This window comes from Melospiza melodia, chromosome Z, assembly GCF_035770615.1.
Source record: "Melospiza melodia melodia isolate bMelMel2 chromosome Z, bMelMel2.pri, whole genome shotgun sequence".
NCBI classification, from domain to species: Eukaryota; Metazoa; Chordata; class Aves; order Passeriformes; family Passerellidae; genus Melospiza; species Melospiza melodia.
This window is the reverse complement of record NC_086226.1, coordinates 62,504,407-62,517,049: the sequence shown is the minus strand read 5'-3', so window position 1 is coordinate 62,517,049 and position 12,643 is coordinate 62,504,407. Positions and strand designations below refer to the sequence as shown.

Genomic DNA, 12,643 nt, shown 5'->3' with positions numbered 1-12,643 from the left:
CTGCCTTTTTCTTCTTCATAAATTCCAACTGTCCTATATTGTTAACTGAAATGTGAAAGAAACTTGAGGAAAGAGTAGAAGTATTGGGAAGATGTACTTGGAGTCTTAATCACAAAAGGACCAAAAAATAAAATTGGTACGTCTCTATAAAGTTACGAAAAGGTATCAAAGTTAATTGGCCCAAAACTCTGACTTACAGTTTTCTATGCTGCTGACCTTAGCTTAGACTGCTAAAAAGGGTAGCACAGTTAAATGATCCCTACTTGGCTCCTGGCTGTAGTAAGGCCACTGCCTCCTGCAGCACAACAATCATTTAATCTTGTTCTTCAGCCTCTGCAACATGAGACCAGCATAAACCAAATTCCTGTCTTTTCCCATGTTTTAGCTCTGTCAGGAAGATACATTCCTCGAGAATAAAAGAAGTGGTTCTGACCTACAGCATCAGCTCAATGACTATAGCAGCTGGCTATGAAAGAAATTCTGTATTCATTTGTAAATAGGTTTTTTACTTTTTTTTTTTTCAGAAGAGAGATGCACCTTTTCTACAAAAGCTAGGGGCTGGCATATAGAAATTTCAGTGAAGAATGGTTAACATGTCTTTGACAGAACCTAAAAGCCTGTTCAATGGTACCAAGTGAAAAAAAACAGAAAGGGAGTGCTGTCACCAAAGCTAGGTTTATATTTATGAGCTATACTAATAGCTAACATCAAAGCATTCATCAAGAGTGTTGAAAATAATTAACACCCTTACTTCTAGAAGCGGTCTTATTTTCCTTTCCCCAAAGTAATTGAGTACATGAAAAAATTTTCCTATTTTTATATCAAATGAAATCACATCAGGCTGGATAGACATGTGTGAAATTTAGACACTATTCCAAGAATAAGAATCTCCTCTGTCTTATTTTTTTATGCTAAGGAAAATTCAAATATATTCATAGCACAGCAGAATCTCACTGATGATGAGGGCTTCTTCATCTATGGCATATTGGGCAGGTAAAGGTGAACCCCTGTCTTCAAAATACAAAATTCAAACCCAAGTAACCTTTCAAACCTCCCAAGCCCCTAAAGGTAGAACACTTCCTACAGCATAAGCCTATAGATTCCAGGTAAAGGCTAATTAATTAAAAAAAAAAAAAAAGAAAACAAAAAAACCCCACAACACCCAACCAAACAATCCCCTAATAAACAAAATCTAACCTGAATTACGTCTACCAAATTTTACAATTCAAATTAAAAACAAGCACTAAAGTACTATGCAAGTTACCAATTCTAAAACTAACAGGTTACTACACATTCTCAATGGCAATGTAGTCCCTCACAAATAATTCAAAATTCTTCTCCTTCAAAGCTTTACCTATTCTATTAAGGCACCTACTTAACCAGAACTGCACTTCATTAGTTGTAACTGAAGATTTTATCAAAAACAAAATACTTAGGCTAACTCAATAAGCAAAACATGATACACTTCTTTTCTGCCAGCTTATTTCAGATAGACTACAAGCAGTTTCTAAACAGCAAGCACAAGTAGAAGAAGTTGTTTGAAGAGGCGTAAGTATTTCAGTGATGACCTTCGCACTCAACACTTATGGCAAGGCAATAGATCTAAGCACTATGCTCAAGAATCGTTTTTAACATTGATCCATCCCAACAGGCTCCTCTGCTGTTCAGCCTTTATTTAAATATTGTAACATACCTTTAAGTCTCTATGAATAATTGGAGGCTTCTGCTTATGCATATGCTGCACTGCTCTGCAGGTCTGATAAAAGATCTTCAAAACTGTGTCACAAGAGATAGGTCCTTTGGATTCTACTTTCTTTAAGAATTCCACCAGCTGTCCTGCAGGAAGTGAGAGAAATTCGCATAAGAACACAGAGAACACTGCAAATTCTGAAAGCTTGACACAAATAGACCCTTCTCAAAGAAGGCTTACAATCTTGATTTGTATTAAATAGATTTTCTGAAAATGGCAAGTCCACACTGACTGCAATGACAAAAGAAAGAGTGCTCTAAGGAACTACTCCTACACTCTTTCCTTCTCTGATTAGTCTCAAACACAAAAAACTTAATCATTACCTCGTATTTAAGACAAGGTTAAACTGTAGTCTAAAAAAACCATGATCTTTATCCTAGAAAAGAAAAGTTTGAACTCTAGCTCCACTGAACCATGCTACCTACTACAATCATTTCAAGCTTTTAAGTTAACGAGCAACCTGCGCAAAACAGCTGCCAGAAGGAGTGTGCATTAGTCGGAAAAGAAATAAAGTTTACCTTTACACAGCTCTGTAAGCAGAAGAAACTCTCCCTGCCCTGTGTCTGATTCTTCTTTTCCTATAGATGCTGCAGAGCAAAACTGGACAATGTTGGGATGACCTGAAAGTTTTTTCTGGAGACAACACATTCAAGGAAGATGACTCCCAAGTTCATTGATACTATTGCCTCCAGTAGTTCATTTGAAATATTAGATTAAAACCACAGAAAGCATAGTAGCTGCAATCAATACCCTAAGTAACACAGGGAAATACATGCCTCAGGTGTAAGAAATCTGAGAAAAGAATCTAAGGTAATGTAATAAAAAGAAAAAAATATTTAGAAATCCTTATGATTATGGTTCAGAAGAAACTAGACTCAGTAACAAGGCTAGTTCTTTTTGTCTTTTGACAATGGCTGCCTAGCAGGAGTAGCAGGGACATCTTCTAATTATCAGATGCTTCTCTAGATGGGTGATCAAGAAAGGGCTATGGTATCCTCACATATCTTTCCCAAAGAAGTATTAAGTATGCCATGCTTCAATTTTAATTACTTAAGTTCAAAACAATTAGAGGTCTAAAAGGGCAAGGAACTCCCACCATTAGTAAAAATTTTTCATGCTAAAACCTTTATCATGTTTCACTCTCAGTTCAAAAAGTTGAGGTATCATTTTTGAGCTATGTAAAGGGGAGTGCAGTGTAAGTGATCCCAGCTCCTGCCAGTGGAAGTTAGGCTGCATTATGTCTGTCTGTGCATACACTGAGACTTGTGCCTGTGAGACAATCTATTTACAGGATTCATTCACCAAGTCTGAAGAGAGAAAAGCAAAGACTTTGTAAGTAGAACAAAGCTATTAAAAAGGGGAATTGGATCCACACAATTCACATTAATCTGATCTTATGCATCTCTCCACAACCCTCTATTCAAAGCTGCAGGAATTAATTGCATTTCACAGTCTTTTTTCAGAAAGTTAGCAACAAGTAACCCTTCATCATGTTGTACACTACAAACCGTGTTAGTGACCCTAAGCTGTGAAAAACATCCAAAAAACATCGAGCTCTTTACTCTTGGCAAGATAATGCCAGAGTAGATAGAAAATGTTTGGTGCTATGGTACTCTGTCTTGGAAGTGTACTTCTCATAAGTGGTGTTTAAGCTAAGATTTTGCCAAACATATCAGCAATCATAAAAAGAAATATTTGGGTAGCTTAAATTAGGTTCAGTGGGTTTGCCTACTAATTCAAAATGAGGCGGAACACTTAGAAGGGAACACATCAGTGTACCACAGCTGAATAGCTGACTCTTGAAACAAACTGAGGTTCAAGACAAGCCAGGCCAGGAAGAAAATATTGAATTTACTAAAATCAAGGATTTAAAGAGATTACAGTATACCCTACTATCTGACATCACTGAAAATAAAGAGGATGGCAAGGACACTGAGAAACATCTGCTTGTTTCCGATGCACATAGTCTACTGAAATGTCTTCCTTAAAAGCTAACACTACTTCTTAGAGCCAGATGCATCCAAAGCAGAAATTATTAAACATTGAGAGTAAAAGCAAAGAACAAAAAATCCAGTGCATGTGGAATTCTATTTAAAATCTAAGTATCATGTGAAATCAAAAGGTCTCTTGACGACATTCACAGACTGCAAGAAAGCCCAAGTAACAATCTCACTTCTTGCTAGAAGTACATGGCAAATTCTACACTAGCTACAAAAATTATTTGCACACGCTGTATTACTGTAATTTTTGAAGAACTGAACTTTCTGCGTGATTCATGATACCAATTCATGACAAACCACGAACCCAGACCTGCAGAATGTCAGTCCTCCTAGGTAGCGTATGGCAGTGTATGAAGAAAAACAGAATCCGTTTTTCAGATTCAGCAATCTTTTGTGACTCAGAAATCTCAGGCAGTTAAACATGTTACAGAAAAGGATACCATAAAACAAACTTCCTGAATGATGGCTTTGTTCTTCTCCTCTTCATTAGACAACAATCGCTGTTAAAAGAACCAAAACAATTGAGAAGATATAGTTACTGAGACTTACAGAGTAACAACGCATAGATTTTTTTTTTCCACAGAATATGAAGGATAAACTACAGTCAAAAACCTAAGGAACTGTAATGAGGCACTAAACAAAACTGGCTTATTGTACGTTTTGACATTCTGTCATAATACCCAGTTTTCCAGTTACCTGGACTATTCAGGTTTAGTGATAATTGAGCAGCTGTAACTTTTGACACACTTTAAAGTAACTGTTCCGATAGTTCTGATATATAAAGCACTAAAGTCTCCTGGCTGCAGCATTGTGGCCTAACAAGGAAAGATTCACCTTCTGTCTGAAATATTCAGCAACAACCTTCAACTTATTCCAGACTAACTCCTCCAGATTATGTAGCCAGGCCTTTTAAATGGTACTTGTATAATCAGTAACAAAATTAAGCATTACTGTTTCCAGTATTACCTGTAGTCAGCATTTGACTACAAGCAGCCTCAGCCTTCTCTACAAAAGTACCAGTTTTACAGAACAGAGGAAGTATAGTAATGGTTCACCTTTCATCTGTTATTTTTTCATGGGACTACTTCTAGAGGACCTTTTGAACACATATAGTATACGGCTTTAGTCACATATTTTGTTACTGTAGGATGTGGAATTAAATGGAAAAAGCCAAAGTTATTACTGGTGGTATAATGCCAACTTACCTCTCCCACCCCTCCTGCAAATACGCTGCTTACAGCTGATTACTAGAAGCCTCTAGAAACCAAGAATGCAGAGAAGTGTCTCTAAGAAGTACCAGGCCAAATTTTTAAACAATGAGTCAAAGTGTGGAACATTGTTGTATTCATATTGTTGCTATCATATTTCTAGAGCCCCATACCTTCTGAGTGGTTTTCTCACACGCAGCTCTTCGCAGCAGTGTTGTTCCTGCTTCTACGTCAGGACTCCTCCAAGGCTCTCCCTGACTGCCCAACCCACCCTCTTTTATCCCAGTTATCGTCATTAGCCACAGCTGCCGCCCAATTAAGGGCATCACAGCTGCAGCCCATTTAAAACAACTAGGATCAGGGCAAGGCCACTTATACAGCACATATATTTTACTAGGACTCCTACTATAGAACATTGTTTTCAATACAAAGGAAATTTACTCTTAAAGTAAGAAGATAGGCTAAATCTGCTTCTGACGAGTGAAAAAGATTCCTGTACTCCACTTCAGGTAACTATGAAATATTTTTTTTACCCATGCATCAAAATGTTTTGGACTGTATCATGATTCTCTACACCAAATAAAAAAAACAAAGACCAGCAGCACCTAAAAGACCAATTCCCCTGTTTGTCACCTAAGTATGAAGTGTAGGGTTCTAACTGGAATAACCATTCTATATAGTGGGCTACAAACACCACTAATAATTAATATTACCTTCAAAGCATAATCTTTGCCACTTCCAAGATCTTGAGCTTCATAGACAAAAGCAAAACCCCCTACAAGAAGAAGGCACAATACATCAGTTTTAATTTCAATATTCAGGTACAACATTCTTTTTAGTCTAAGATAATCAATACATGAATTTAGATACCTTTCTAAATGTACCAAGCACCCATTTTTCAGCATCTGGTCAAGACTGCTGATATTCAGCAAGAGGTCAGATATTCTATTCCTTTCTTGTACATAAGCAAAGAGCACACTGATATTGTTACTTTCCTGTATTTTGTTAAGTCTGCCTATGCAGATTTCTCATGAAGCCATTTTTTAAAAGGTTCTTATAAAACCAAAATGCAGTACAGCAAATATTACCTGATAAATTCAATAAAATGTTTTGGTATTACACTGCTAACATTTTGTGTAAAAAACAACAATAACTAAGGAAGATAACTGCTAAACATACACCTCCTGTTTTTAAGATAACTGCCATATTAGAAAGCATTTTCAAGCACTGAAGCACATATAAAAATAATGGTAATATTGTTACCAAATTGCAACATGTTATTTCATAAAATATTTCTCTTCCAACTCCTTTTGTCAAGCTATTTTCTCAAGAGCACTGTGCAGACCTCATTGAGATAGCAGAAGTTTGAGAGTAAATAACTAGCTTAAAATATGCATTTCTACTTCAGTGATTGCACCTTATTATCAAGTACTGAAATGCTAAACAGAACAGAGTTCATTAAACTTTCCAGATCTTCAGAGAAAAGCCAGTGGTATCATGCCTGGTTAATTCCTACTTCATTGCACCTGCCTCATAGAGAATCCAACTGCTGTGGCCTACAAGCTCACCTTTTATAACTATGTCCCTCTCAAAACATCAGCTTCCAGTAAGTTTCCCATTCTGTCATTTTCACTCTTTCACCTGAACACATTTCAGCTCCATACATCTCAGATCATTACATGTAGTGTTTGGTTTACTACTACTGCAGCTCCATAGCAGAAACCATGTTTAATTCCATGGGTTTTCTGGGACACCAAAGGAGTTAGAGCATGTTGTAAAGGTACTTCTAATTTTTTTAAGCCATCTGCTGTTATTGAAAACAATTCTTAAACAAAAAGTAAAACTAGTCCTACTGTGTCATTCTTAAAAGTAGTTTCATTTACAGTTTGATGCTGGCTCCCTTGAAAAAGTTTTATTAAAAGTATTAAAGCAGTTTTAATACACCCTCAGTAGGGTCAAGTTTACTGGAAAAACTTTTCCTCTGCTATAACAGTTTACTCCAAGCCACCCAAACAATATATTCTGCAAACATTCAGAAAAAATAATTTCAAAAGCACTTTCAACAAACACCCATACAGCAGATTTAACAGAGGCAAATGGTAAAATGGAAGCTAAGTGAAGAACAACTTCTAGGGGTGTCTAAAGAATGTATTGGGGTGTTTTCACTCATTTTTTTAAACTCATGTAAATGCTTGTACATGTTTTCAAGACAGTTTTCTGAGGATTTCTGTATCAGTGAAATCATCTTAGTATTCCCCCATACTGATCACTCGTGTAGAGATATGTACACACCCACCCCAGTTATTGCCCAGTGAGACAGGTTTTGCATTGCAGAGGCATTCCAGAGCCCCATTCTCAGAAGACAGCCCAAGCCCTCCAAGATCATCTCAGGTAGTATTTTCAAGTTCAGAAATTACAGCAGAAGAAAACTGGGTTTACTTCTTTTCCACAGACAAGAAGCTCTCACACACCAAGGCTCACTACAGAGCACTACACCATCTCATGAAAATCAGGAACTAACTCTACCTCATTTGCTTTATTTATTAGCAAGCACTCTAAACTTATCCTTGCACCACCACAGGCCTCAGGCAGTGCTCCTGTCAGTACTTCATCACTCTCTTACAGAGATTTGAAGACACTTGCTTTTCCAACCAAGAGATCTGGATTCTCCCTCGAGTCAAACCTAGGGATCACATAATACTGAAGAACTTCACTGTATTTACACAAAAAGTTGGATTTTAAACTGCTTTTTTATCATATCCCTGTTTTACACATCTTCCCAAATTATTTTTTCAGATAAGCAGCTTCAGTAAAATGACAGCTAGAGAAGTATCAAAATAAGAGACATCAAGCACATCATAACAGTGCTTGCTACTGTAATTCACTCACTATTAACTAGTCATGAGAAAGTGAGGGCGTGAGTAGCTTCCTGTTTGTAACTATTTGATAAGCCTTGCCTACTCCCCTCCCAAACACTGACCAAATTTGTTTCCACAGCAACTTTCAGTGGTTTATGTTTCAACCATAGTTTGATTGAAACAGTGTAATTCTAGCCTGGAATGTAAGTTACAATGCATTTTAACTGAAAGCTTCTCTATCAGAGTATCAAACCAGAAAAGATGCTCTGTTAATTATTGCCAAGCATTGATTCACAAGGTTGTTTTTTTTCTTCTTTTTTTTTGAAGTCCAGTCATGTATTTCTGTCCACTGCAAGTCCTAGTAACATGCTGAAATTGCCTCATGAATGAAGGATGGCCCAAACTTAAAGATGTGTACATTCTCCCACACCCTTGAGAGGCAGAGAGGTATAATGACTTCAAACTTTGAGAGCTCCCCTGCAAGCAGGAATTGCTACAGCCAAGAAACAACAGCTTTACAAAATAGAACTGTTCTGCACCATGTTGAAAACATTGTCTATGTTTACTGTAAAGAGAATGGAAGCTGGACAGCTGCTAGGTCAGGTGGTTTAGTTGTTCTTTAGGAATCATCTTTTTTCCCCTATCTGTCAGCAAATAAAACTAACAATGTTCACAGAAACTTGGCATTAAGCATTCAGTAGGCCTCTGCTCCTAGAGGTTTACAAAATAAATCCACCCAAAAACCTGGACTTAATTAGGTTATCATTATCCTATGAATTCAGTAGCTGCAGAAACCACAGAATTGCTCCTATAAGTTTGGCAAACTGTAATACAGTTTGTTCACACTCAAAATACTGAAGAAGCCCTGAAGCAAAGAAAAAAAAAGTTGCTTTAATTGCAGAAGTTTCACCTTGACAGAAAACAGCTTGTAACAAGTCACTGACCTATGCAGCTTCAAGTTATGACATCTATTTTTAAACTCAAAAAAATACTAATGTCTGCACCCATTTAAGTCTGTAGCCTATTGCTATCTTTCTGACTAAGGAATTATTTTTTCATTATTTTAAAAGCTTTAGATTTAGATCAAACAGATTGAATAATGAATTCTTTTTGTCATCATGTTCCTCTTCTTGTGCGCTTTTTTGTCAATGTTTGTTACTCAAAGGAAGCATAAGATTTCAGTACATGTGAAGAATGGCTGTTAAACGTGTGCTACAGAACTTGCTTGTTCCCAGTTTTTCCACACAGTCTGGTTTATTGTAAATTGTTCGGTCTCATATACAAAAGAAGCAACAGTATTAGGAAGGAAATCTGTGACTATTTTATTGAAGTAAAATTGTGTGGGGGTCCGTGCACTTAAGAGGAGGATCCAAGAGAGCCATGACACCTGAAGCCACCCTCATAACAAGAGCAAGTACAGATTATATGCAAAGGCCCCCACCAAAGTCCTCTAAAATCTTACCTGCAGTGAGCTACTAAAATGTCCAAGCAGGGAAAAAAACAGGATACCATATTCCAGAAGTGCTCAGTCCAGTGACACTGTGACACACTTGGTCTGTTCTTGCATTTAGAGGTAGTATCAGCCAAAGAGATCATCACCAGCTCATGCCCCACTGGTTGCTGTCAGCCTCCTGCAGCAGCACACTACATTATCAATCAGCCCAGTCCTACCCCAGCAGGACACCTCTGTGAAACAACCAGGAAATTGCATCCAAGCGACCTGGGCAACAAGTCTCAGCCTAGAGCACAGCCTAACATGGATTTGCACCAGCGCTGGCGCGCACTACAGAGATGGAAGGAGCTGTGGGCTGGGGGAACAACTGAACCTGCGGTACCACATGACAGCGTGCAATGTTAAACCACAGGCACTGCTCACTCCAGGTACAAAGCCGAGAGCACGAGCCCACAGAAAAGACTGCACTGGCCGACAACACACAGCTCACTATGGATTTGCAATCCAGACTCAGAAAGCAGCACTTGACTTTCCAGAAGGGAATCTGGCATGAAAGAACTGATAAAACAGATCCCATATTTGTAACCATGGAAGGGAATACATGTAAGCAACAGTTGTGGATCTGTGTATCAGAAGGTATCACAACATGTCCAGAGTTGAAAGATAAATGCAATTTGAGCAGCAAAATAAACTATACACTACAGACAAATTCAAATCTGAAGACTGCAGGAGAGGCTGGGATTTCTGTATTTCACATCTATTTTACCTTTATATTCAATACACTGCAAGGGCTCTTTTAGATGGGCTACATTGGCTAGAAAATTATATTTTCCAGAAAAAGCAAGCAGCTAGCCCAACTTCAGTAAGCAAAATAAGGAAAGAAAACACCATAAAATAAAACCATAACACTGAGATCAACATGGAACACAAAGCAATGATTACAGAGAAATTGTAAAGAACTGTAGAGTTAAAGCATGTCTCCATGTGCTTTAAATCATCTAACTTGGCATCTTTCCCCTGACATTTTACAATGCCTGTCTCATATTCTGGAAAACAGTAGGCTGGTGTCAAAGTAAAGCATTAAAATACCTGCTCCAGAACCAAGAACCAAATATTATATATGCCTCAAAAATAGCTTCCTGCCCTAACTTTGCTTTGTCCTTCAGTAACTGCTGTGGTCACTGCTGGCAAGAATTTTACAGTATCAGCAGCACAGACAGGTCTTTTAGCATTGACATCCTACTCAGTGCTTACACTTCAGTCACAACACTGACGGTAAAGAAGCTGGAAGTCAAAGCTGAAAGCAGAACAGGAGGACATGACATCTAGTACTGTTTAAAATGTAACTTACTACGTAAGAAACTGCCAGGCTTTCTCTAAGATCATACGCTGAAAGTGCTTGAGCTTTCAAGTAGCAAATTATTACCCTTAAGAAGATAAAGCAGTGAAGACCTAGTTGTTGTTGTTTTACAGCTCAAAAATTTTGTAAGTAGACTGCAAGTGTTTTGAATTAGCTAATTTTAACCAAATTTTTCTTCTATGCTGATCAGCGAGATCTCAACAGAAAACTACTTAGTATCAGATAATTACAACAAGAAACTACAGAAAGAAACTCCAACAATCAAAAGGAGCTCTAAATAGAGTTTTGAAGTATTTAACATAAATAACATCAACCATCTCTACAAAGCTATCAGAAGATTTAACTGCAGCAGTATATAGAAAAGTCCACATTTTAGTCTTCTGAGAGTAGCCTTCAATGGTTCTTTTACTGGAGGAATAAAGTATTTTCTCTGATCACAAGCATTAAGACAATCCAAATTTCTTCTAATATCTAAGTAATTTGCATCTATCAAACATGTATTTTCTAAAACAGATTAACAAGCCGTGTGGCTTGTTAATCAAGGCCACCTACCCAAAGTTTTACTGAAACTAGAAACTGCACAGATATTTAATTCCCTGTACTCTACCAAAGTCTACGTGAACAGCAACATCAGCCTCCTGACACACGTGTTTGATGCAAGCACATTTCCTGCATTCCTTAGTCTTCCAATCAACCCCAAACAACAGAGACGACCTTGCATGTTTGGCATAATATTATACATTGTCACTTAAAGAAAGAAAAAAAAAACCCAAAAAGCAAAAAAAACCCCTGCAAACCAGAATTTTCATTAGGTCCTTGGTAGGTTATAAAGACCGTGACAGACAACAAACTCCTCTGAGTTCTGTTATGTGGTGAAGGCATTTTAAACCACGAAGCAAGAGAAGAAACGTCCACACAGCACAGCGGCACTCCCTGGCTATTCCTGAGGCGGGACAGTAACACCAAGCACAGCTGCGACTCCCGGGCCTGGGGACACGGTCTCGGCTCGTCGCGGAGCGGGCGGCCCGGGCACCGCCAGCCCTTCTCCAGAGGCCGGAACCGCCGCCCCGGCCGCCGCCCGCCCGCCCCCACCCGGGCGCGGCCTGCCAAGGAGGAAACCCTCCCGGTGTAGGAATAGGAGACGGGGGAAACGGGAGCGGGAGGCCCGCGGGGAAGCCGATCCCAGCCCCGCAGCGCCGGGGTCCGCCCCGCACGGCCCGGCCCTGCCGCCCGCTCTTACCCTCGGCGATGACCCGCTTGATGCGCAGCTTCATGTCGCCCATCTCCACCGTCTGCCCCACGAAATCGTTCTGGTCACGGCTGGCGGCTCCCAGCGAGCCGGGGCCCGCCAGGAAGTCCAGGGCGGACTGGAAGAGCGACATGGCTCCCAACAAGCAATGGAATTGACTGGGACGGGAAGGGATGCAAGCAGAGTGGGATGGAGCTGGTGGGCTCCGCCGAGCCTCCGACAGCCGCGGCGAGAGCCCGCCTGCCTCCCCTACCGTCTGCTCAGCCGCTCTTCCCTCAGCTCCGGGGAGCTTCCGGGAACGCTGCGTCACTTACGCGCTCCCGGCGCGGCCCGCCCGCCGCAGCCCGGCCGGCCGCGGCCCCGCCCCGCGGGAGGAGCTCCGGCTCCCGCCCGGCTCCGCTCCTGCAGCGTCCCTTCACCGACCGACTCCTGCTCCCGGCTCCCGCCCGGCTCCGCTCCTGCAGCGTCCCTTCACCGACTCCTGCTCCCGGCTCCCGCCCGGCTCCGCTCCTACAGCGTCCCTTCACCGACCGACTCCTGCTCCCGGCTCCCGCCCGGCTCCGCTCCTGAAACGTCCCTTCACCGACCGACTCCTGCTCCCAGCTCCCGCCCGGCTCCGCTCCTGAAACGTCCCTTCACCGACCGACTCCTGCTCCCAGCTCCCGCCCGGCTCCGCTCCTGCAGCGTCCCTTCACCGACCGACTCCTGCTCCCAGCTCCCGCCCGGCTCCGCTCCTGCAGCGTCCCTTCACCGACCGACTCCTGC

At 40.6% G+C, this 12,643-nt stretch overlaps 1 protein-coding gene across 5 annotated transcripts in view; it reads right to left on the bottom strand.

The window, feature by feature from the left end:
* GAK (cyclin G associated kinase) overlaps positions 1-12,163 on the bottom strand; it is a 68,804-nt gene extending 56,641 nt beyond the window's left edge. The window contains exons 1-5 of one of the 5 annotated variants that reach the window (XM_063180726.1): positions 11,870-12,163; positions 5,672-5,733; positions 4,191-4,250; positions 2,269-2,383; positions 1,694-1,836 (exon numbers count right to left, since the gene is read on the bottom strand). In XM_063180726.1, coding sequence (XP_063036796.1) covers positions 1,694-1,836; positions 2,269-2,383; positions 4,191-4,250; positions 5,672-5,733; positions 11,870-12,011 — 522 coding nt within the window. In that variant the 5' untranslated portion in view covers positions 12,012-12,163. Of the gene's footprint in view, positions 1-1,693; positions 1,837-1,930; positions 2,043-2,268; positions 2,384-4,190; positions 4,251-4,446; positions 4,466-4,584; positions 4,606-5,671; positions 5,734-11,869 lie in introns of those variants that run through there. The other 4 variants (XM_063180725.1, XM_063180727.1, XM_063180728.1 and 1 more) reach the window with 4 other exon arrangements.
* Between the last annotated feature and the right edge of the window lie 480 nt (positions 12,164-12,643).